General features: G+C 36.4%; 2 protein-coding genes across 2 annotated transcripts in view; both read left to right on the top strand.

The window, feature by feature from the left end:
* Positions 1 to 4,447: 4,447 nt before the first annotated feature.
* LOC145995107 (zinc finger MYM-type protein 1-like) lies at positions 4,448 to 5,548 on the top strand. The gene has a single exon (XM_083131643.1). The coding sequence runs from the start codon at positions 4,448 to 4,450 to the stop codon at positions 5,546 to 5,548; it is 1,101 nt and encodes a 366-aa protein (XP_082987769.1).
* Positions 5,549 to 6,609: 1,061 nt separating this feature from the next.
* LOC145994948 (protein spitz-like) overlaps positions 6,610 to 24,768 on the top strand; it is a 314,442-nt gene continuing 296,283 nt past the window's right edge. The window contains exon 1 of the mRNA XM_083131465.1: positions 6,610 to 6,889. The gene's annotated coding sequence lies outside the window, so the exon portion shown is untranslated. The remainder of the gene's footprint in view (positions 6,890 to 24,768) is intronic.

Consider the following 24,768-nt stretch of genomic DNA (forward strand, 5'->3'; position numbering starts at 1 on the left):
AGTCTGTGTGGCAGTGGTGCTAGAACGCCAGAGATTTTAGGTTATAATTCTTAGTAAGGAGCTTTCTATTTACATACTACATCAATTCACCATTCATCCTTATTGTCACGATTAGCCAAATGTGGAAGAAAAGCCATGGAACAAAATAAGAAAAATGCAATTCGAGAAATTATTTTAATATATTTATGAAAATCAATAAAGTAAATAAAAAATAAACTCGACTCCGTGGCGCAATAGTCTTTTAGGGTCCAGGATCTGCCGAGCGCTTGTTCATTGGCTGATGCATGATTATAGAGCACTGAATCCTATCGCTGCTGTTTTCTGCCTTTGAAGACCTTAATCCGCTATTATTGCTTTCAAGTAGCTCTGCAATTGTCCTCACGATACTGGGTTAACATCGAAATCTTGGAGCTCACACCTCCATAAAATCTAGTAGCGCACTCTTAGTTTTAGTTAAGCTATAGTTTTTTTGAATTAACAAGAATTATTGATAGCCAGCCCTCGTAGTGAAGTGGTTAGCACATCACTGTCAGACGCCAGGGATTCCGGGTTCGAATCCCGGCTTGGGCTTGGATATTTGTGAGTATCCATTCATCAATTTCATCATATCATCAGTCATCCCCATCTTCGCAATTAGCCAAAAGTGGCACAAAAGCGAAGTAAAATAAATCAAGTCAATCAAGAATTATTGATACGCAAATAATAAATATATTTCCGATATCGTGTTTCGAAATTAGTTAACTATTTACCCTAATATGAAAAAATTAAGGTAATTTTTCCCCACTGGATCTATAATAAAAGGGCATTCCTAATTATCTGGTTTGTCTTATTTAATTTTGTAGAAAATATACTCCTATTTACTGCGTGTGCTTTCTGACCACGAAATATGTAGCTAATGGTTGATCGTGTTGATAGTCTTGGTAATTTTTACGTCGCTTTGCTATGTGAAATTGATGAAAAGGACATTCATTTTGAATCCTACACTTGAACCTGAAACTATTCGTAGCGAGTTAGCGTGTTATTGGATTGAAAATGGTCCTTAATTATAAATTTGTTGAACACTCCTGACTGAAATATTGTTGAAGTTGCCAATTTAAATGAGAAAGTTTGTAATTTAAGCAGCGTTGCCAGACGCATACGCACAGAATCCACGAAAGCTGCTGTGAAATTACACACACACTGATTTTGAAATTACACCTATATTTCTTACATATGCCGAAAAAGGGGGGGGGGTGTTTCAAGCGCAAGCAGGTAATTTCCAATCTTAAAAAAGAAAAGAAACTAAAGAGGTTAGAAACATTATTTTTGCTTTATTTGATTGCTTTTTTAAATTCCTCATAAGTAAGGGTGTCCGGAGGATTGAGCGTGAGGCGTTGTACAGTGGGATCCATGAGTATTACCGTGCAAATTGTGAATGGCTATTTTCATTCATTTTTCTCTTACATCATATGTGTTTTTAAACGATGGATTTTTATGTATGCTGGTACAGAAGTTGTTAACAGAGTGTTTAGAGTTTTATTTTAATTCTTGAAGCTCTTATTGGATCAAATAAAGTGCACGAACATGGTGATCGACAATTTACACGGTAATACTCATGGATTCCACTGTACCCTATGGACTGGATCGATTTTTTTCTGGAAGACAGTGATTTGGAGGAAAATGCCTTTCTTCTCCTCTTGAAAAATGCGTCGCTTTGAAAAAATCTCGCTCATTTTTATAAGCAAAGTTGGTGCGGGGGGGGGGGGGGGGAGCAGAACGGGACAAAGTCACCATATGATCGTTCAGTAAGTCTTTAACAAAAATTTACAAAGCAACCTGTATATGTAGCATACACGACTGGCTAGTGTATCACAATTCATCGGTTTGTGACGTATTGTAATAAATTTATTGAGCTTTGACTAACAAAATATTCTTAAAAAATCCATTATTATAGTGATTATTTGTTTGTCCAAATAATTTCATAAAAGTTAAGATGTTCCTATTTTCTAATGGGCGTGATCATTGTGGCATTTTAATAATTCGAGTGTCGACATCTATGGCAGAGCAGTGCTCTACGACACTCGGCGTCTCTTGTTCGAATCCCAGCATGGGCGTGTTTTTGTCAGTGTCCCTTCATCAATTTCATCACGCACAGCGCGCTACGATGCCGGGTTTGAATCCCGGCCTGGTTATGGACGCTCTCTACTGTGATTGTCCTTTAATCAATTTCATCGTATCAGCACTCATCCTCATCTTCGCGATTAGCCAAAAGTGGCTGAAAACTGAGTATAATAAACCAAATCATTCAATCAATCAACTTCATTAGTATATCGTCGTTAGGGGGTGGATTTATATCAGAGAATATTCAATTATTATTTGTCTGCGTTTATGTGCACTTAATAAGGCCAAAACATGCATTAAAAGTAGCATAATATGCACTATAAATTTTAAAAGCGTGTCTCAAAAATTGTGTTATTATTGTCTACCTATATATTTCTTGACATTTTCAATTAGCTGCTTTGATTTAGTGGCAGTAGAACGAGAGAAATTAAACCCCCTCCGCCCCCAGCTTTCCAACGGTTGTCGTCAGCACTGTCCACCACGGCCAGTACCTCCAAGGACCTCCCTTCCTCCAACCCCTGCCCTTCTCAAGTTTCCTGTCCCTTCCGTTCCTTTGTGAATGCCGCAGGGAGAGGTAATATTTTAAACTGTTACAGTGGATCTCTCTAAGGAAGACCGAAGCAGCAAATGAGAATCTATTTGTTTTGTTCATTTCTTGATATAAGAAATACATGATCTGCGAACGACAGAAAAAATAGTGTCAACAAAATTTGAGATATTGGAGCATTTTTATCAGAATACACACACAATCCACACACGTTTCCATTACACACATTGGCAACGCTGATATTTAAGTTAAAGCTATAAAAATCAAAACATTACACAATTCTTTCTAAAGTTATTATTACTCCTTGGCATATTTTCATGGTGTTCTTTCTTTTAAAGCTGTAATTGCGTTTAAGTTGGGTAAATCCCATATGTTTGTTACACAGGTGGAAAAACAGCAGTAAGATACATCAGGGCTAGCTCTTGTGCTTCCAAACCACGAAATTGTATAATTTTATTAATTTGTCTTGTACAAAGTTAGTATTTTGAAGGTTTAAATCAACGAAGAATCACATAAGAATATTTCAACTTTGAAAATTAATACTTTAAAATTGATTTTAAGGGAATCCTGAGAATACTGACATATACTTATGATATGGCGAATAAGTTCTTATAGTATTTGCATTAACTATATTTAAAGGATTTTTAATTGCACTTATTTAAACACAGGGATAAGTACTTATTATTTCCTGAATTTTCCGTTCCAGATGTGCGTGCTGAAATGGGTGATGTTGTAAGCTCTTCAAAAAAATCTCTTAAAGATTCTTCTGAAGAAACATCTTGTTCTGGAAGTGGAAGTTCCAATATGTTTGACAACAGACCATATCACCCCTTCAATATTTCACCACAGATAATTAATGGGCGTAAGTTCTACTTTCAAACGAAGCTCTATCGTGAGTATCCTTGGCTTCATTACAATTTATCCATAGAAGGATTTTCTTGTTATTATTGTTGCAAGGCACTGAAGAAAGGACTCTTTCGATAAAAGTATGATGAAGTAGTGAAAGTGTCCGATCTCGTGAATGGTCGTGGATTCCGTAAATGGAATAAAGCAAATGAGAAACTGACTTCACATGAATGCAGTCCACTTCATAAGGACGCTGTAACGATACTCGGTGGTCTTGAATCCGTTCCAATTTGCAGTGTGCTTTCTTCTGCAAAGAACGAACAGCAGAAATGTGCAAGAGTGGCTTTGCGTGCAATGATTAATTCTTTGCGTTTCTTGGCTAGGCAGGGAATTCCTTTGCGAGGACATTACAAGGAAAGTGGAAATGTATACCAGCTCAATCAACTCAGAAAAGATGAAACACCACAACTTGAACAGTTTTTGAAAAGAAAAAAGGACTTCAGTTCTGATGTTATTCAAAATGAAATACTACAAATTATGGCTCACTGTGTTTTACGAGAAATAATTTCTGAAGTAAGAGAGAACAAGTTATTTAGCCTAATTGTCGATGAGACTTGTGACATTAGCTGTAAAGAGCAAGTTTCAATCAGTGTGCGAACAGTAAATGACTTAGAGGTACGTGAATGTTTTTTGGGTCTATACGAAACATCTAACACAACAGGAAGTGCTCTGCATGACATTATTATCGATGGTTTGCAGCGATTTAACTTGCCCTTAGAACATCTTAGAGGGCAATGTTATGATGGGGGCGCTAACATGTCTGGTGTAAGAAAAGGCGTTCAAGCATTAATCAAACAGAAACAGCCTTTAGCATTATTTGTACACTGTAATAACCACAATTTAAACTTGGCTCTTCAAGATACCACAAGAACCATCCCTCTTTTGAGAGACACAATGAACTTGATAAATGATATTGGTGTATTTCTAAAGGATTCCCCAAAAAGAATATCACAGTTCAAAGACATCAAAGCTGCTGAAGGAGTGTCGGAGTTTACCTCACCTCGCCCTCTGTGCCCAACAAGATGGTCAGTTCGTACGTCAGCTTTACATGCGATAGTTGAAAATTATTCTGCATTATTAGCGTTCTTCGAGAACATTTCTAGTGCTCCTAGTGATTCTTCAAGCAAGGCCCGTGGTCTTCTTGACAACCTAATGAAAGGATCTACAGTCTTTGGAATCTTACTTTGTCAGTTAATTTTTGCGCCTACTGAAAAACTAAGTATCTCTCTTCAGAAGTCTTCCCAAACAGTCATCGGTAGCAGAGAAGCTGTTGAAGTAGTATTGAATCATCTGAAAGAAAAGCGAAATGATGAAACATTTCAGAAAATTTGGAATAATGTCCACCAATTAATAGAGGACTATGATTTACTTCCACCGCTGCTACCTAGAGTACGGTGTCCACCCAAACGTTTAGAGCATTCTGAGAAACCAGCTGAACCTCATAGGTGGTCCTCTGTTGAAGATATGTACAAAACAGTATTTTTTGAAGCACTAGATAATATTTGTGGAGAAATATCGTATAGATTTGATCAGCCTGATTTCAAAACCTACTGCGAACTGGAAAATCTAGTACTTTTGTCACCTGAAAATTGGAAGCAGTCTATGATAACTGAAGCTGAAAAGAGGGGAATTCCAGCAACAAAACTGAAATTGGAGATGGAGATGTTTTCAAGACTTTCGGAGATAAGAGGAATCCATCAAGTTGTAGCAAAATTCAGAAGTTTACACAAGGAAACTAGAAACCTTTTTCCCTTGATTGAGGCATTATTGAAGGAACTTCTTGTAATTCCAGCAACATCAGCAACTGCTGAGAGAAGCTTCTCCACATTGAAGAGGATTAAGACTTACCTAAGGAGCACAATGTCCCAAGAACGATTGAATCACCTTTGTGTGCTTCATGCTTATCAACACCATTTAGACAACTTGGACCTGGCAGTATTGATGAAGGAATTTGTTAACAATGAGTACAGAAAAAGTGTATTTGGAAAAGTGTAAAGGCAGGGAAATAACACTTCAGTTTTCATGTTGCTTTCTTAAATATTGAAATGATTTGAAATATTGAAATATGTTTAGGTTCATGAAGTGTAATTACAACATAACATTTGCATTCCATTTATGTGTATGCAGTGGATGTACAGTATTGCCAGGTTATCTTGAAATACATTTTCCCATGTTTTATGCAGTAATACTACTGAAAAAGTATAGCTTATTTGAGACTTATTATTGTTGCATTATTTTAACGATTATATCATTGAAATTCTGTAGCAAATTCAACTTTTAATCAATAATATAGTCATCACAGTACCCAAAGCATGACATTTTACTTTTAAATAGTTGTTTTATTCTCGCTTACATATTCATAAATGTTACTACGTATGCATGAGGTTTGAGAGATTTGCAACATTTAGGTTCATCATTGTCATTTAAACTTTCAATCTGAAAGCAGATAAATAATTCTTCTAAGCTACTATATGTACACCCCCATATGTTTTAGGTTATATGTACCAGAAAGAAATCTGTGGACATCATTATATATATATATATATATATATATATGTGTGTGTGTGTGTGTGTGTGTGTGTGTGTGTGTGTGTGTGTGTGTGTGTACATATGAAGAACCAGACATACACGGACAGACGAAGAGGTGGACTTTGTACCCCCCCAAATCAGAAACGTTCCTGCGCCACTGACTGCTATCATTGGAAAATTTGGATTTTATGAAAATCTCGATGTGTCTATAACGCCTTCAGCTCCCCCTGCGTACGTCAGTGGTTTCTAGTTTCTGATTGAACTGGAAGGTTACTTATATTTAACTTCAAATTGTTGATAATCGAATTCATCAAAATTCATGGTTGAATGGGGTTTCTGCTATTCAATAGAAAGTGTAGAAATATTTAAACTTCAACTTAGATCTTTTCTTTGCTTACTAAAATTTGTGTATAATAAATTATGTGTTTTACAGATGCATATAATGCCATCTAATTTTATCCAATAAATATATATAGATATATTAATTCAATATTTATTTTGATGTGGTTTCCTGCTTGATGTGTATGGCGACCGCTGACGTTTCCGTGTGAAGTTGTGTGCCCGTGTATTTTATGAGTTTTCTATTTTTGGCTGCCCTTTTAAAATATACTTTCTTGTGTACCAATTTGTTTAACCCACTACATTGTTCTTAATTACAATAACTTTTCTTCGGAAACTCAGAGGACGCACGCAGTAATTCGAACGAATATTTATTAAAGTGCCTCGCAGGACGAGACGTTTAAGTTGACATATCGACATTACCGGTGCTGTAATACACCTGTCATCAAAGACTGAAACATTTCCAAGGTAAGAAATGAAGTTTGTGGCTTTTTATGTAATGTATTGTACCAAAATATTTCTAGGTCAAGATAAAATAATATTGTCCTGAAGAGTTTTCCTAACCTTTGGAACCTACAAGTAATTGGATCACCCTTAAAAATTATTTTTTGGTAATGTTTTGGGAACGCAAATGTCCTATATATATTTTTAAAAACAACTTTACTTACAATTTCAGCTTATATTGTAACATCCTTCAAATGCAGTGTTATTTTTTAGAAGATACATGTGAAGAAAACTCGGTGCTCACCGATGTTAGGCATGAAAAAAAAATATGTTTAGTGAGAACTGTTGCTAATTTTTGCATCTAAAAAAATGCGAACGTTAAGAAATCACAATACAGCTCAAAACTACTGCATTATTCAGTTCGCAGTATGTTAAATTCTAAAACAATAGGCCACAGTGTCTTTTAGTGAATTATCTAAAGACTTGGTTGGATTTCGTGAACATCTCGTTGTCATTTAAATACTACTGTTATAAACAACCTACATTTGCTTGATTTTGTGAACATACCTTATATGCATGTTATATTTTAAGTATAGCTGTCTATGTAATATAAGTTATTGTGAATATGAAATTAAGGGGAACTAAGCAACGACTACAAATAATGTGCTCAGTATTATATTTAAATCATTAATTCCATAAGACTCTGTGTCATATTGTATGTAATACACAGTGTTTGGATGTAACAGTTACTCTTTTTTGAGGAATTATAACTCTAAGTGGCTACTTTCAAAAGTAAGTAGGGTAACAGGAACAGTTCGATCTCCGCCGAACGGATTTCTTCATTTGTACAGAAGAAACTACTTTTGGAAATGAGTTTCTGTAGCATTCTGAAAGTTCGTGGAGGTATTTTCTTCCACCGTGCAATCTATTTGACCGGGAATTCATGTGTTTTTGAAGAAAAATATCTCTCCATCCGATGCTTGTATTTGTCAACCGGATGTTCCGTACGTTTCATGATTTAACCCACTGTCATTGTTTTCAACCACGCCGTTGTTTTGCAAGAAGAAGGTGATTTTTTTTTAAAGCTGTATCACATTGTTTTACGAACAAAATTTTAACTATGCTTGCCTAACCTAACCTAACCTACCTAACCTGGTACTATTATAGTATGGGGGTGGCACCTATAAATCATATATTTCACACTTTTTACATTGCTAACGTACTATTTTGGGTACTTGTTTACTATCCTTCGGACACATTTATTTATTTTTATAGAAGAAACTACTTACCGTAATAAGTTCCTGTAGCATTGTCGAACATCGGGTAGGTGTTTTGTGTGATGTGGGAATGTTTCATAGCTGAAATTCATGTTGTTCATTGAAAATTAATTCTCCGACGGAGAATAGCTAGCCCCACGAACCATTGACGCGTGGATAGGTTAGTTCTGTTAGGTTAGGAAACATAGTTAAAATTTGGTGTTGTGTTGGTATCAGGATCTAGAAATTGGAAATAATTGCGAACCATTGGCGCTAGCCCCACGAACCATTGGCGCGTGGTTAGGTTAGTTCTGTTAGGTTAGGAAACATAGTTCAAATTTCATCAAAACAACGTTGATATCCACAAAGCAGATACGTAAGTACGAATGTCAAAAATTGACGAAACGAAAAAATTAGAGGTGTCCAAAGGATAGTAAATTTTTACCTTACGAGTACTTACTGTTACTTGTTATTTCGATTCTGTAGCACATTATGGCGGGCGATAGCGTACTGGTTCAGGGCATGTTGTGCGAGTGTTTTGTCAATTTATGCAGTGTTGCAACCTCGTTCACTGGAAAATACCTACTTTCGTGCCCGGATTTGAAATTACTAATACCTCGAAAACCATTGACGTTAGCCTCACAAACCATTGACATTAGCCCCACACACCATTGACGTTAGCCCCAAAAACCATTTTCCGTAAGTTTAGGTTAGGCAAACATAGTTAAAAAAAATTAAAAATACTGACACGTTATGTTCTAGTGAAAACATGGTGAGTTTGCAACATTGACTAAGGGGTTTACGTCATTAACACACGGAACTTTGTGTTCTCGTGCAGAAAGCAAATGGCGGCAGCAGAAACAGCCTGTCGGACAGAGATTTTCACAGAAAACAATATGTATTCGCATTAAAATGGATCAAAACTACATTCACGAACTACCACAATGCTACAGAAAATGATTTCTGTAAGTACTTTCTCCTGTACATTTGAAGAAATCCGTCACCCCTATACTATAATGTTACCCCTAACCTTGCCGGAAATGGTTCGTGGGGCTATCCGTAAATGGTTTTTAGGGCTATGCGTGAATGGTTTTTGGTGCTATCTGTCAATGGTTTGTGGGGCTATTCAGGTATTTTTCGGTTACGAAGGTTGGAAACTGCATACCCACATGATCCACGACGCGACTCAAGCTGTACCCATCATATTGTGTGTTATGGAAGCCTAATCAATAATTACTGTTAATGTGAAAAGTTGAAATTATTTTCGTGAAGAAAGCAAAATGCCACCTTCAAGAATCTTTCGCAATGCAGAATAGGTAAGTACGAGTGAAAGGTGTTCGGTGGAGATGGAACTGGTACCGTAAGTAGCTGTAACAGTTATTTTCTTGGGTACTACTTTACTATACCAGAGACACCTGTCAATGATTTATTTCACACTTTTTTACATTGCTAACGTACTATTCTGCATTGCGGAACATTTATTTAGGTGAAATAATGAATTTCTAATGAAAATAATGTCTATTTCTTACATTAACGAGTACTTACTGTTCTTCCTTATTTACACACAATATGGCGATAGCTTACCCGTTCATCGTGCGTTGTGCCAGTGTTTTGTCGATTTGGAGTGTGCATGCAGTGTTGCAACCTTGTTCACCGAAAAAACCTAAATTTAAAAAAATAATTAAAAACACTTCACGAAATTTTTTCACGAAAAATAGTTCAATTTTTGACATAAAGAGTAATTATTAAACCATTGACGTTAGCCCCAAAAACCATCCATGGGTAGCCCCAAAAATCATTGACGTTAGCCCAAAAATTCACGATAGCCCCACGAACCATCACGGGGACGAGGTATGCCTACTAGGTTAGGTCTGTTAGGTTAGATTCCATTAGCACTCCTTTCATTCAATTTAGCATGTACGGACAACGACACGTCATCAAACACATGGAACATTGTGCTCTCATGCAGAAAGCAAATGGCGGCAGCAGCAATAGCGCGTCGGAAAGAGATTTTCGTAGAAAACCACATGCATTCGCATTAAAATGGATCAAAACTACATTACCGAACATCAACAATGCTACAGAAAATGATTTGCGTAAGTAATTTCTCCTGTAAATTTGAAGAAATCCGTCTCTGGTATAGTAAAGTGTTACCGTTGGCTGCACTTTTTGACTCGCTTTGACTCTGTTTGCACCGAAGCATCTAGTCGGTGCAACACCGAGTTGTCTAGTTCGTTGATTTCGGGTCAAGTAGTGTGTTTGGTGTCTGCACTACCTTTCATACCGGTGTATGCTTGATGTATGGTCACGTGGTGCGTTGTAACTAATCAAATGACCATTTAAAGAAGCAGACAGGTATTTGTTGAATCTTCGGAACTCGAACACCGCTTTCCGTCTAGTTGGTTGAACGTAATTTCCTTGCATCATTCTGACACTGGATACACCTGCACTGCACCGAGTGTTAAAAAGTGCAGCCAACTAGACGGGGCTTTTGTTAACTTGAAAAACTTGGGGAAGAGTTAAATTTAGTACCTCTGTTTCTGTGAATACTAAGGTGAAAGGAATCTCTTAAAACAATGACACTAGGCTTTAATGCATGTAACTTTAGAACAACCACACACTATTGCAATTCATCATTTCTAATTTTGCACTAAAACTTAAATATTTTGGGTAGATCTTGTTGAGCTTGGAAATATAAGAACACTAATATTATGTGCCAGAGATATAAATAAAATACATATAACTCTTCACATAATTAGTATTTTACAATTAATTATCATTGATTGTCTTTAATTTGTTTGCAAGCAAATAAGTTACTTTTTAAATTGAGTAACTGTTACTCAGTTGAACCTGCCAGCCAGTGAAATGGTTGAAAGCTGGTGATTTCAGGTATCCCTGTCTATCACATATTGATTGGTTTCCCCCAATTCCCTTTCATTTCATCCGAGAAACTCGGGGTGGTAGTAGGAGGTTAATTCCAATATTTACAGTACAAATTTTACACATTATATTTATGCATAATAGCACATGGCTTTCAGCCATTCTGGGTTACGGACGGAAATTCAGTGCTGATTTTCCCTAATAAAATCGAACTTTCTTTGTTAGTTTAAAGTTTAATAAATAAATAAATTACGTGTGAAATTAAAAGATTTAGTTTACTATCACCTCCACATAAATGTTTAGTATTTTTTACTATGGTTAATGAAATAAAAATAATCTAAGATATGTTACGGACGGGACATGATTTGCACCCCATCATTTTGCCTACAATTTCGCTTTAACATTCCTGTGAATTACAAAGGAATTAATGATTGATTTTGTTATACATGGTAGGGCACAAAATTTAACATACTATAATAGGTATTGTAATATTGTAAGTGTTCTGATTAATTTATGAATAAATTTGTAAAAAGGCTGTACGTGTTACGGACGGGACAAAAATGCGTCAGGTCAAAAATCATAGAAGTCAGCATAATACAAACTTGTTTTATTACGTGTTAACATAAACACAACTTTATCAGATGTTAACAGTTTAAAATAAACTATTTTTTGTCTCTTTATGTCATTTTTTACTTTTGTTGAATACCGTAACTTAAATGTTCTCTGAAAACTTGAAATAAATTCTTTCTCCTGCTTGGACAGCTTGGGGTTCTTCAAGTAGACCAACCACTTCACAGAGTTTGATCACATATGACTTGGTTTCAATACAGTAGTTCTTTTTTTTTTTTTGTCATGTGTGACTTTGGCCAAATAGAACACTCCGATTTCGTCGTTTTCTTTAACAGGTCCTCTCCTTGGTGACACCTTCTTTGGATTTCAGCTTTGTTATGGGTTTGTCTAGTTGAGACTCGTCATCGCTGTAGACATCTCTGTAGGCTAATCTTGATGTACCGGTACTCTTTGATGTGATTAGATCTACATCAATGTCAGATTCATCTGACTCATCATGAAGTTCTGATATGTGAGTCTTGCCACAAACAATATTGCCTTTATCAAGGGCGGAAGCCTGGAAATAATGACAAGATCGTATTGGTGGGATTGATTTGATAAGTTTCCACCTGTTTTCTAAGAACGATCTATGTTTCTCGATCTCAGTTTTGTGTACAAACATAGTATGAATACCCTTCACAACATCTTTACAAACATTGAAAAAGTCATCTGCTGTAGCTACATGAGCTTCTGTGGTCTTGACTTGCTCGCAAACCATTCTTTTTACTGTGCCTCCCACACCATCTACAGCTCCTTTGCCATGCTAAGTGGCAAAGAAGCACCATTCTCCATCAACACCAAAGTCTTTTTCTAGGTAACATAGATTTATCATGGTGAATTTATTTTTAAACTGGCTCGAAGGCCCATCTGAAAACACTGTAACATCTTCAATGTTTTAGTTTGCCCTTAGGTCATTGATTTTAGTTTTTAAGAAAACCCAAATGTAGTTTATCAGTGGCGTAGCATGGGCATTTCGGGTAGGAACGCCAAGTCCGATGGAAGGGTCGGCCCTTTTTTGCTTAATAATTTACTTACGGTATTAGTCGCCACAGGTATTGTTTATTTGCCTGAAGTCAGCTGGGTTTTCAATAAAACATGATCCATGCATGTTTTAGCTAGAAAATGAGATGCCTCACTATGCCACAAATGTTTTGAACTCTGGTGTTTTATACTTTTCGGTATGATGCAAGTCATTAGAAAACCTACCTGAATCACAAGCGCCTCTGAACAACAGTAGACGTAATTGTTGTGGGCGATCCAACTACTGATTGATTTGGTTTATTTTACTTCGCTTTTCTACCACTTTTGGTTAATCACGAATATGAATATGAGTGATGATATTTATGAAGTTGATGAAGGGACACTCATAAAGAACACCCATGCTAATGCCGGGATTCGAACCAGGGACCTCTGTCGTCTTGGCGCGCTGTGCAAAACACTCTGATACGGAGGTGGGTGGATGATCCAACTATCGTACACTCTACTAACGTAACAGTGCCGATTAGTAATTCAGACCACTGTTTATTGCATCTTGGAATGGTGATAAACATTTTAAAATAATTTTGTCCACAGACCATTCGATGTTAAGAGTTTTCAAATGAATGATAAACATTTCCATTGACACAATATAAAAAAGTAATAATAAAAAGAATAGTTTTGTGGGTTAAGTGGTAGAGCAGGCACAGCCTGAACTTCTACCACGAGGACTTCACCAACTTATTTGACAAAAACTGTGTTGATCTTTTAGTTTTTAATACACATCGCTGTTCGTGCGATAAATTATACAATGCAGTAGCCATCAAGAAGTGGTATATTTGAGTTTGGTAAAGTTACGTCAGTCAATATTGCGTATTGTAGCATCACATGGCACGAGTGGCACGAGCTCAAAGAACCGGGTAGGAATTCTACCGCTGTCGTCTGCTTCAGAAGTCAGGAAGGGTCACATGAACCAATCACGTAGCCCTCTGCTCCATACGCTGGTGTACGAGAGAGCATTTGCACGCGTGCTGTAGAGATCCAAGCCTGTCCAAGCTTTCCCTCCAGAAAGACAGCAAGGAATATAGAGTTCTTTACGCCGAACCTGCCCGGTGTCCAGGCAGGGAAGGCATTGAAAGAAATGCTGGAACGAGTGTTGATAGTGGAGCGTTGCAAGCGGATCGCGAAAAATAGCTATTATAATGCCATGAAGGTCAAACATATATGAAATTAGTCAAGATTTACTTTATATTTACAGCATTTACGTATTTTTGAAATTTTAAATCTGGGAACGCCGGGCGTATGGGCGTTCTATAACGCTACACCACTGGTATTTATCGTGGCTAACATCATCACTCACCAGTGCAAAGCATTTCTTCTCACCGTTATTTAACCATGCAACACATGTAAATATAGTTACCAAAGTATTGCTCCAATGCGCTCGTTGAATTTCATCTTGTGATACACAAGTATAGTTGTCAGCAAAATCTATTTGTATTAATACTTCTTTGTCCAATAAACTGGCTCTTTTTGTCCTCAAAATGTTTGTCACAAAGCAATGAGTTTTAATTTAGGCAGCTTCTTATTGTTATTTGGGTCTACACTTTCTATAAAACTATTGAAACAGTAAAAATATTGAACAATAATAGGTTAATACAGGAAATAAGATTATTTGACTTGATAAGCCTATGTTGTAAATAATCAAGGAATATAGTTTATAGCCTGCGCCTCATTAATCACTTTTGATAATGATACAGATGGGACAAAATTTAAAACATAATAAAAATATGAAAGTGAATTTTATTAGTATTAAAAATTTGTTTGCATACATACAGGTTTTTAAGATATTTTAAAACTCGTACCTGTTTTGTTATGGACAGAACATGACGGATAGTGTTGCTTTTCAGAATAATAAAAAAACAAAAAAAAATGTGTACTGTAATAAGCAGCTGAATCATTACCAACAGTAAACAAAGAATTTGTCTTTTCCCTTCAAAAGTCAGCTTTTTTCTTATTCACAGATTTTACCTGTAAATAATAAATTTAAACTTATGGTTTTTTAGTCATATTGGATATGGTCAATGAGTTACAAAGAAAGGGGTATATGAAAATCTTAAAAAGCAAAAAAAAAGTTATAGTTTTGCAGTTTACTATTAATTTAGACTATAACCTTTGGAAATATAATGTTATTATGCTATTATATTAATTTTGAAATTTTTTTTTTTCCTTCTGCCCCTGGAATGGCTCCTTTATCATTTATGAAATGAGACAGTATTTTGTGTGTGCACAAATTACTGGAAACAATTCCTTTTTCTCCTTTAAGGAATGTAATTACAATAACAAAAAAGCAAAAAACTTTCTTGTTCATTTTAACCCTTAAACGCATGAATTATATTTTGTCAATTTTTTTTTCTTGTTTTTAGTCTAATATCTGTTGTTATATACTAATAAGCGATTTTGAATCATTTTTTGAAAATTTTCATTCTCCCTTTTCGAATTGTGCCCCGTTTCCGTATGGTAACGCTATGCGTTCAAATTGGAAATTTCTGAATCAACTTAAAATTGCTTTTAAAATTGGATTTTTTTAAATATAATACAAATATTATAGATCCATTGTACGTTAATCTCACATTTTCTGAGCTAAAGGTGCTCAGGTAACTATATGGTACATAATGATTACTCTATAGTTACATATTGTATATCACTCTTGAATATTCACTTGTCATAGAAACTTTAAATTGATTTGAATTGAAGTTTTAAGTCCACTTTATGAACAGAATAGCTAATCGGGACTGCACCTAGAGTTTAAAATGGGATCGGAACCACTGTGCCATGTACCTCCACTGTGTATCGAACTCGGGACCCCTTGATTACAAGGCGATGACATTACCACTATGCCATCGAGGAGGCCCTTGTCATAGAAACGTATGACACATGGAACGCGAAGTCCAAGCACATATTTGACATGTCCAATGTGAACACTACTGGTGGACCACCAGCATACCACACATCTTTCAAAACCTTCCTTTGTGTTGTAATGGGCCACCACGCCCCCTTAAGTGCAACACGAAATGATGCCACACAAAGTTTTGAGCGATTTCCATCCTAATCCAAGCTGGGAGAATTTTTGCCTCTGAAATTCTTGTAGAATATACACAAGAGGGGCTGCAGTCTTACTAAATTTTTTTTTAATGTCAGTGGAATCTTATACTCTTGCGTTGATAGATGTCGAAACGAATGAGGCATCCATGGAAGGTTTTTCAAGCACCAGGCAGGCTTTGTAACCAAATCTTTTAGGTTTACCTCTAATAAATAGCTTGCAGTAAGTTTTCCATAATACGGGATCACAGACTCAACAAAGCTGAGCTACTGAACAGGCACAAAATGTTCCATGAAATGGTCATCTATTATTATTTTTATTATATTTATTATTATTAATATTAAAATAACATATAAATAAGCAATAGGAAAATAAGATACAATACAAAATATGAAAAGAGGATTTACAACTTAAATTTCTTGGTTTACATGGAATAAGAATAGAATAAATGAAGTAATTGTTGAAAATGCCTATAGCTACTGTATCTGCATAGCGTTACCATATGGTAACGCCATCGTTATGAGCAAGAATTGAACAAGTGATGCAAATTCTTGAACAGAAAACATCATTAGTTTTAAATTACATGTGTTTACTAAAAGCTGAAAACATTCAGAACTCCATAATGAAAGACAATCAGATAAAAACAACATATTTAGTTTCCAGTGTATGACATTTTGGAAAAAAAAATATCGAAGGTCAAAATAAATACATCCTCTCACAACAATGGCGTTACCTTGACTGAAACTAACGGTCTCAAACACAAGCTTTATGCTTCCTAGAGCGACTTCTGGCACTAGATTTGCCTACACACTCAATATAGACAAGCCTCCAGCACGAAAGTGTGTTAATGTTGAGCGTTACCATATGGTAAGGCTATGTGTTTAAGGGTTAATAGTATAACACCCGTCAACAAATTTTGAATTATGTTTTAGGGGGCACTGAACACGAAAAAGATGTTTAAATCAATTGATTAGCTCTTCTTTTTTAGATAATATCACTTTCATAGTTATGTTTACAAACTATATGCTCAGGCCCATACCCAGGATTCTTTTGAGGGTGGGGCAAGCCCAAAACTTTAGTTATATATGTAATTGTCATGAAGTATGTATGTATATATATATATATATATATATATATATATATAATTGTCATGAAATATGTGTCAATTATTAAATTATTTATTTATATGTATTTATAAACATTTATAAACAAACTAATTTGCGACATTTATAAACTAGCAAATTAATTCCTTCAACGACTGGTTCAAATTGTCAAGAAATTAGTAGATAGGTGAAATGTTTTGAATAAGTGTTAGATATTATTTAATTATTGTTTTTTATTAAAAATGATAATTAAATTTTCATACTTTTATTGTGTTATGTTTTTATAATGCTGTAAACCTATTAATGGTCTCTTGAAAGGAAATATTTCCTAATCAGAGTTGTAGCTAGAGATTTCAGCGCCCAGAACAAAAATTATTTTTGCACCCCCTGCACAGAATTTGCACCTTCCTACCTAGATGTAGCTGGCTGTCATACTTAGACATTGTAGAAATTTTATGTACTTACTCTTTTCCACTGAATCCGATGAAAAAACTTAGCATTCAAGAAATGTGGCTAATAAAAGGACAGTCGGTTGTGCATCCTACACCATCTTCATTGAAGCAGTGTGTGTTATTGTTCACATCTGCTAAATCGATTCCAAATTAAAGAAAACTAGGTGGAGGGACAAAAATGAGAAACTTTAAGAAGACATTAGTTTCCTATTAAATTAACGTGTAAATGCTATGTTTTATTCCCGATTAAAGGAGGTGAGAAATGGAGGATAAATAACAGGTCAGTCTAATTTCTATGTTCCAGGGGTCTTGGGCGACAATGACAACCACTTTCGCAGCTACTGCTCCATTTCTTACAAGTCAAATTTGATATAATTTTAAAATCTTATCTATGACTGTAGAAGTATGTTTTTACCCCATCCTGTTACCAGCCATAAAGAGAGAGAGAGAGAGAGAGAGAGAGAACAAGAGATGTATGCAACATTCACACACAGGCTGTCATTATTCTTTGATCTTCGTTATTCCTTCTTTGTATGTGTTTATTTATTTATTTAATAGAAGATTCCAAATACAGCGTTAGCCATTTTACATTGGAATGAATTAACAGAACATAAGGACAAAAATAATAACATAAAATAACAAAAATAATAACATAGAATAAAATTTCATACTTTTAGTTAACTTCCTTCTAAAACGGTCCATATTTTCAAAAATGTCTATTTGGCTTCCTAGATTATTATATTCGCTGGGCAGTCTATGGAACAGAGAGCGCTGGATGAGGCACAATGTCGGCTTCTGAGAAGCAAGAAGTTGAGTGTTTCTTGTTGAGCGGGCAGGCACACGAAGGTGAATTTCCTGAAAAAGCGGTCACTTCTGATTTTGCCATTCACTATTTTATGTAAGAATATATGGTCTGCCAGTCTGTCTCTCTCTTGAGGAGTTTGGATATTTAAGGATGGACTTGTGCAAATGTTTTGTGGACGGAATTCGGTGTCGAACAATGGCCAGGAAGAAATCTGAATTTGAGGGGTATGCCATAAACCAGATCGAGAACAGTATTCAATTTTTGGTGACACAAAAGATTTGTAAAAGGTGCTGAGGGCAGACAAGTTGTTTATTTCGGTTAAACGACAGAGAAGACCCAGTAGATGCATTGAACCCTTTGTGACTGCAGAGATGTGATCAGAAAAGGAAAGTTTCTCGTCGAATATGACGCCTAGGTCCTTTTGTGTTGCAACTCTTTGAACGCAATTATTTTTTATGGAGTATTTTGTATTTAATGCATTTTTCTTTAAGGAGAATGTCGTCGTGGTACATTTTTGAGGGTTAAGTTTTAAGTTCCATAATTCACACCACTTTATTAGAGAATCTAAATTCTTTTGCAGAAGTGCCATGTCACTAAAATGAGAGATTTTAATATATATTTTGCAGTCGGCAGCGAACAAGAGAAGGTTTTTGCATGAATCGGAAAGATATTCTGGAAGATCATCAAGGTACAGGATGAAGAGAAGAGGTCCAAGATCACTGCCTTGAGGTACACCAGAAGATGCAGCTTGATAAGAAGAAGAGTTTCTGGAAAGAACAACTTTTTGTTGTCTGTTTTGTAGGTAGTGCTTGAGCAGAGAGAGAAAGTTTCCATGAATATTGAAACGGTGATATAATTTATGAAGCAGGAAATTGTGGTTTAAAGCTTTTGGAAAATCCAGATATATTACATCCAGTTGAGAATTTTCAGATATAGAGTTGGTAGCATCAGATAATAAAATCAGGGTGACTAGCAACCGGGAATTGTCAGGAAATTTAAAAATCTGGAAAAGTCAGGGAATTTTAATTTCTGCATGAATTAAAATTTTTAAATTATTTCAAACTTATCAAAAGTCGTGTGAATTCTTGAGTAACAGTAATTTATCAAGATATTATTTCAAGAAATTTTTCAGTGAGTCTTTTGTAAGTTTGTTTGCCAAGTTACCTTGTCCTTCTTTCCTCCACCACAGACGCCAGCATGCGCCAATGTATTCAGCCAATCACGTTCAGGTGTCGAACAATTTTGAGACTTATTACCATTCACAAGACGACAGAAGGGTGAAATTACGCTGCAGAACGTGTTACGTGTTCTTGATATGTTAAAATGACGCAGAAAAAATCAGTTTTTCAAGTCAACTGGCTGCAGGAGCCTTGTTTTTCATCATGGCTAGAAAAAGAGCCAAATGATATACAGTCGGCCAAGTGTAAATTGTGCTGCAAAATTTTTACTTTAAGCAATATGGGTCGTCGTGCTTTGTCGAGCCATATGGAAAGCGTTAAGCACAAAATAATATCAATGAGTCAAAGTATAAGTGCCTCGATTAAAGTTTTTTTGTGAGTGCAAGTGCGAGAAGTGAACAGGAAAATATTCCCTGTCCAAGTGAAGAACTCAATTCATCAAAGAAGGATACAACTTTTAAACCTGCTTCATCCAGTTCCTTTTCTGAGAGTGAAAATTCACAAAGTTCCGATAATGTGCTACAACCACGGGGACTAAAGGCATTCCTCTTGAATAACAGTGTAACTAAAGCTGAAATTCAGACCGCAATGACACACAGTTCTCTGCGAACTGCAGGACAAAATGTAAATTTGTTCAGTGACATGTTTCCCGATAGTGATATCGCGAAAAAAATTAAGCTGCAGAAAGATAAGATTGGTTATACCATTGCTTTTGGTATTGCGACTTTTTTCAAAAAGGATCTACTTGATAAACTTTCGATGTGTGAATCGTTGGTCATTAGATTTGACGAATCCCTAATCAAAGTAGCCCAGCGGCAACAAATGGATGTAAATGTTAGGTTCTGGGACAACGATTGTGGGGAAGTAAAGACATGGTATTTGACGTCAGTGTTCCTGGGTCGTTCAAGGTCAAGTGGCATGTTAGAGGCATTTCAGAAGGCAATAAAAGGTATTAAGTGCAATAAAATTTTGCAGGTTTCAATGGATGGGCCGAATGTGAATTTCAAATTTTTTGGGGAACTGAAGGAGGCACTGAAAACTGAACCTGGTGGCAAAGACCTCTTGGATTTTGGAAGTTGTGGTTTGCATACCTTGTAAGTACTAATTCACATTTTTATAGCAGGAAAGGAGGCTGAGGTCCTTGCTGAAGAAATTCAGAAACTTAAGAAGTGAGAAAGGTGCTGCTGTGCTATGTATACATAATGTAAATATGTTTAGACAGACTGCTTATTTTTAAATAGTGAAGAATTGTGTATTGTTGATAGCCTAGAGTGAATGAGTGCAACTATGTAATCCCAGAACTTTGATAATTGAAGCTTAATGTAAGCATTATTTTAGCTAATCACATGTGAATACATTCATCTTCCAGGGTAGTCAGGGAAAATTTCTTGTCAACAGAGAAAAGTCAGGGAATTTTACTCAGGGCTTTTGCTAGACACCCTGTAAAATGGTCAGGTTGGTTAAGCAGGAGCTGCCTGGTAAGAAGCCGTGCTGTGCTGTATTTATATATGGAGAGGCAAATTTGTAGTGTCTTTCCTTTATTATCTTTTCACAGGCAATGGAAAGTGGCGAAAGAAGGGAAATAGGCCTATAAGAAAAAACAGCACACTTGTCTCCAGATTTATATAATGGTACCACGTTAGCATTTTTCCATGAATCTGGAAATGTACCCTTATTGAAGCATCTGTTTAATAAAATAGAGAAGGGAATAGCGAGAGAAGAAGCAGTGTTTTTTAGAAAATAGAAGGGATTTCATCAGGACTATTTGAGCAATTTTGAGGCATTGAAGATAGAGACGTGGAGAGAGACGTTAAAGAGTGACAGCAAACTGGAGTGAGGTTGGGAAGGGATGAAGCCTGTGTATTCGAGGTTGTATTTATGGAGAAAAAAGAGGTTAGCTTTGTCAGGGCCCTCTGCGCATACTGAGTCATGTTTTACTTTGAAAGGTATTCGGAAATTTGCCTCCTCGAGTTAATTAGTGACCAAAAACGTTTCGGATTTGATTTGATGATGTTTGTTATAGCACTGATGTATTCACTGTATTTGGTTTTCTGCAATTGTTTAGAGTGAAGTCTTAAGTCGGTGAAAGTTTTCTGTGTGTACTCAATAGGAAAATGTTTCCAGAGATCCCATTCCTTTTTTCGGTTTCCAAGGGCAAGTAAGAGTTCAGAGTCAAACCAAGAAGGGTATTTGCTTGATTTACTTTTTTTGAGTGGCACATGAATCACATCAGTCAGTACGTCACACGATTCGTCGACACTTCCACTGTCCAGGATTGTCCAGGAAAAGGAATCCAGCGTGGAACGGATGTTGCCCCAGGGTGCTTTGCGCCAAACAAGGTATTGGCATACAGGGGTGGAAGGTCGTTGACTCTTCAGGTGGTCCGGGAGCTAGAATACAGCATCCATCGATTTGTGGTCTGAAGGGGTGAGGTTTCTCGAAGGGGTGGTGTGCGCTGAAGGGAGTGAGGAGACAATGTAGTCCAGGTTATTGTCCTTTCGTGTATTGAAGATATTGTGCTGTTGAAGTCCGAGGCCGGTATGAAGTGATCCATGAAGTACGTGTCGTTCTTGTCTTTTGTAAAACCATGGGTGGAGTCTGTCCATGTAATTGAGAGATTGAAATCTCTGAAAAGTATTACATCACCCATTGAGGATGCCACCAGCACAGAATTGTAGCAAGCCTCCATAACTGCTAAAAGCAAAGTTTTGTGTGGCCTGTAAAAACAACCGATGAAAAGTTTGTCTTTCTTGCCGAGAAGAACCTCCACCCACAGAATTTCATAGTTACAATCCAGGTCACTTCGCACCACACTTTTCCATTTGTTATTTACGCAAAGCATCACTTCCCCGCTCCTTGAGCCTCTTTCTTTCAAGTACACAATAAACTGTTTTGAAAAAGGCAGTTCAGAATCTAGTACATTGTCGTTGAGCCACGTTTCGGTTATTGCAATTCCATCCTGCTCCATAAATTCTCCCAATTCCGAAGTGCAGTCAGAAAGTTTATTTTTTATGCTCTGGGCATTATGGTAGTATGCACTGAATTTGTTTTCCATTTACCTGGGGCCTGGGTTTAACTTAATGTCTCCACACAACAGCACAAGAAAAAGAAAGTTCAAGAGCCGGTGAGGCGGGGGCTTACCTTGGCCGCTGTCCGTTGCACGTCTCTCTCTCGGCAAGGCAGAGGACGCCTGCTGCTGGAACAATAAAAGGGAGGACGCCTGCTGCTGGAACAATAAAACATCTCCCACTGCACTTCCACTCACTTGGGCTAACGTTTTTACCGTCGGCACTGTTCAATAGCAGTATCTTAACACCCGTTCAAAGTACCACAATAAAGAAATAAACTGAGAACACAGAAAAACCAATCTTATGCAGAGTGCGATCCGACAGCTTTCTACAGCTTGCAGCCATTTTGTCACATTATGATGTTATTCTTAGTAAAGTATGTTTGAAGTACAAACTAATTGCTTATCTTTGTTGTTATAACACAAACTTTTTCTCTCGGAAAATTTTAATGGGGGAAACATTTTAATAGAACAAGATCGTTGGTGGGAAGGTGGGAGATCCCCCTCCGCCATCTGAATTCGTACCCTGAATGTGACGACCAACGCTATGGAATTATCTAGGGATGTGCCGAAGCCGATTACAGATGTATGAAAATCGGCCGAAATTGACACATCGGCATCGGAATCGGCAAAAATCCGATATTTAAACCGGTACAGATTATACTAGAGTTTTTACCTTCTAATAAGTTTTATATTCTAGTTTTGTAAGATTTTTTGAAAATTTGGTTATGATTTGTCATTATTGTAGAGTTTTTGTAATAAAATTATTGCAAACTCATTCAGAAGATCAACCTAACTATAAATCGGAAATAAAAGAGTACATTGCTGAACCAGGATCTGCTGTTGTATTGGAAATTCAAAAATTAATATTCAAACCTGAAGCAAGTCCTGAGAAAATACTTGGGCATACCTGCTGCATCAGTATTCAGTGATTGAGTGTTCAGTGTTGCTGAACAGATTTGCAATGAGAGAAGAAGTAGGTTTCTTCCTGAAGTGCTTCCAAATCTCGTGTTTCTGAAGTTGAAGCTGGCAGAACAGGAATTTATTTTGCATTTCAAAGAACTGCTTGTGTACTAATGTTTAATCTCTTGAGAATCCATGTTCTTCTTAAAGGTTCACATAACATTTTGTAGATGCAAATGTACATTTGCATCTCTTGAGAATATATATGTATATACATATGATATGCAATAGAAATGTACATACCAAATTTATTTTTGTCATGCTGAAAATAACATCCCATTTCTGTTTAATAATCTTATGTATCGGAATCGGTTAAATATCGGCATCGGTATCGGTTCCAAAAATTATCGGTGAGTACATCGGCATCAGTAAATTTTCAGCTTCGTCACATCCCTAGAATTATCCTTATAATGAAGAACATGTCTGAATGTGAATTAACCACAAAAGAGGACATTTTCTCATCAAGACTGCAGTTCGAAAAAAGTCAAAACAGGAAGTAAATGTAGTGAACTGTCTTGACCAAATTGGAACATTTAATAGCTTCGCATACATGGTTTTAAAACTAAAATTAATAAATATAGTAGACTGCAGACTTCTGGAGTCTGCATCTCTCCGGAGACAACCCAGCCCATTAATTTATGCAAGAAGAAAATCTAAATTCTTGCAAAATATTAAAAATTATCCATGTTATTTTTGTAGGTTTGAATCAAAATATTTCATGGCTCGAGGGGGGGGGGCATGGTCCTCTTGCCCCCCCCCCCCCCCGGGCTACAGGCTATATATGCGTAATAGAATACCTTAATGGCAAAACTACTAGGTTCTATCAAAGGCTCATGTACAATATTTTTAACTCCCAAGTATTAATGATTGTCTTTGAGGCAGACTTTTTGTAGTGTCATGTTTGTGTGTGTCCACTCACAAATGCAATAACAATGGCTACTTGGTGTAGCCTATTTATAGTCGTAATAAAATGGATATTACATTGAAATCTCCACATCCTGCTAGTCTACGTCTACTAGAATATTGTTCATGTATGGATATGTTTGACTTTTATTGGTAGCATATGCTACAGGAATGAAAGGAAACATATTTCCATTGAGTAAGAGAACTGCTTTAAGATGTTTTTAAAGCATCAAAGAATAGTCACCACTTGTCAGTTCATTGCTTGCTTGCATCGTGCCACAAATATCTTTACAGTAAGTGAAATCACCTCTAGTTTTAAACAATTTCTCAAATTCATTATTTCTAGTGCGAAATGTTATCACTTTTACATAGTGGTACAAAAATTTACCGTTTCTGTAATCTTCATGACAAAAGTTCTAATTTATTTGTCAATAGTTCAAGATCTATGATGGGGTAATTCAGGTAGCCTTCTGTGATGTTAGTCCTCCTCCATAGCCATGCGGTCTAAGGTGCTGTGCTTTGGAATCCAACTGTGTTAGGGCATGGGTTCGAGTCCACCTGGGTTCTCGACCTGTATAGGACTGGTAGCACCCCACCATCATGCGAGAAATT

The sequence above is a fragment of the Lepisma saccharinum genome, chromosome 11, assembly GCF_977018435.1.
Source record: "Lepisma saccharinum chromosome 11, izLepSacc3.1, whole genome shotgun sequence".
NCBI lineage: Eukaryota > Metazoa > Arthropoda > Insecta > Zygentoma > Lepismatidae > Lepisma > Lepisma saccharinum.

Coding starts and splice junctions, on each gene's coding strand:
- LOC145995107 (XM_083131643.1), top strand. CDS start 4,448: ATGAACTTGATAAATGATATTGGTGTATTTCTAAAGGATTCCCCAAAA.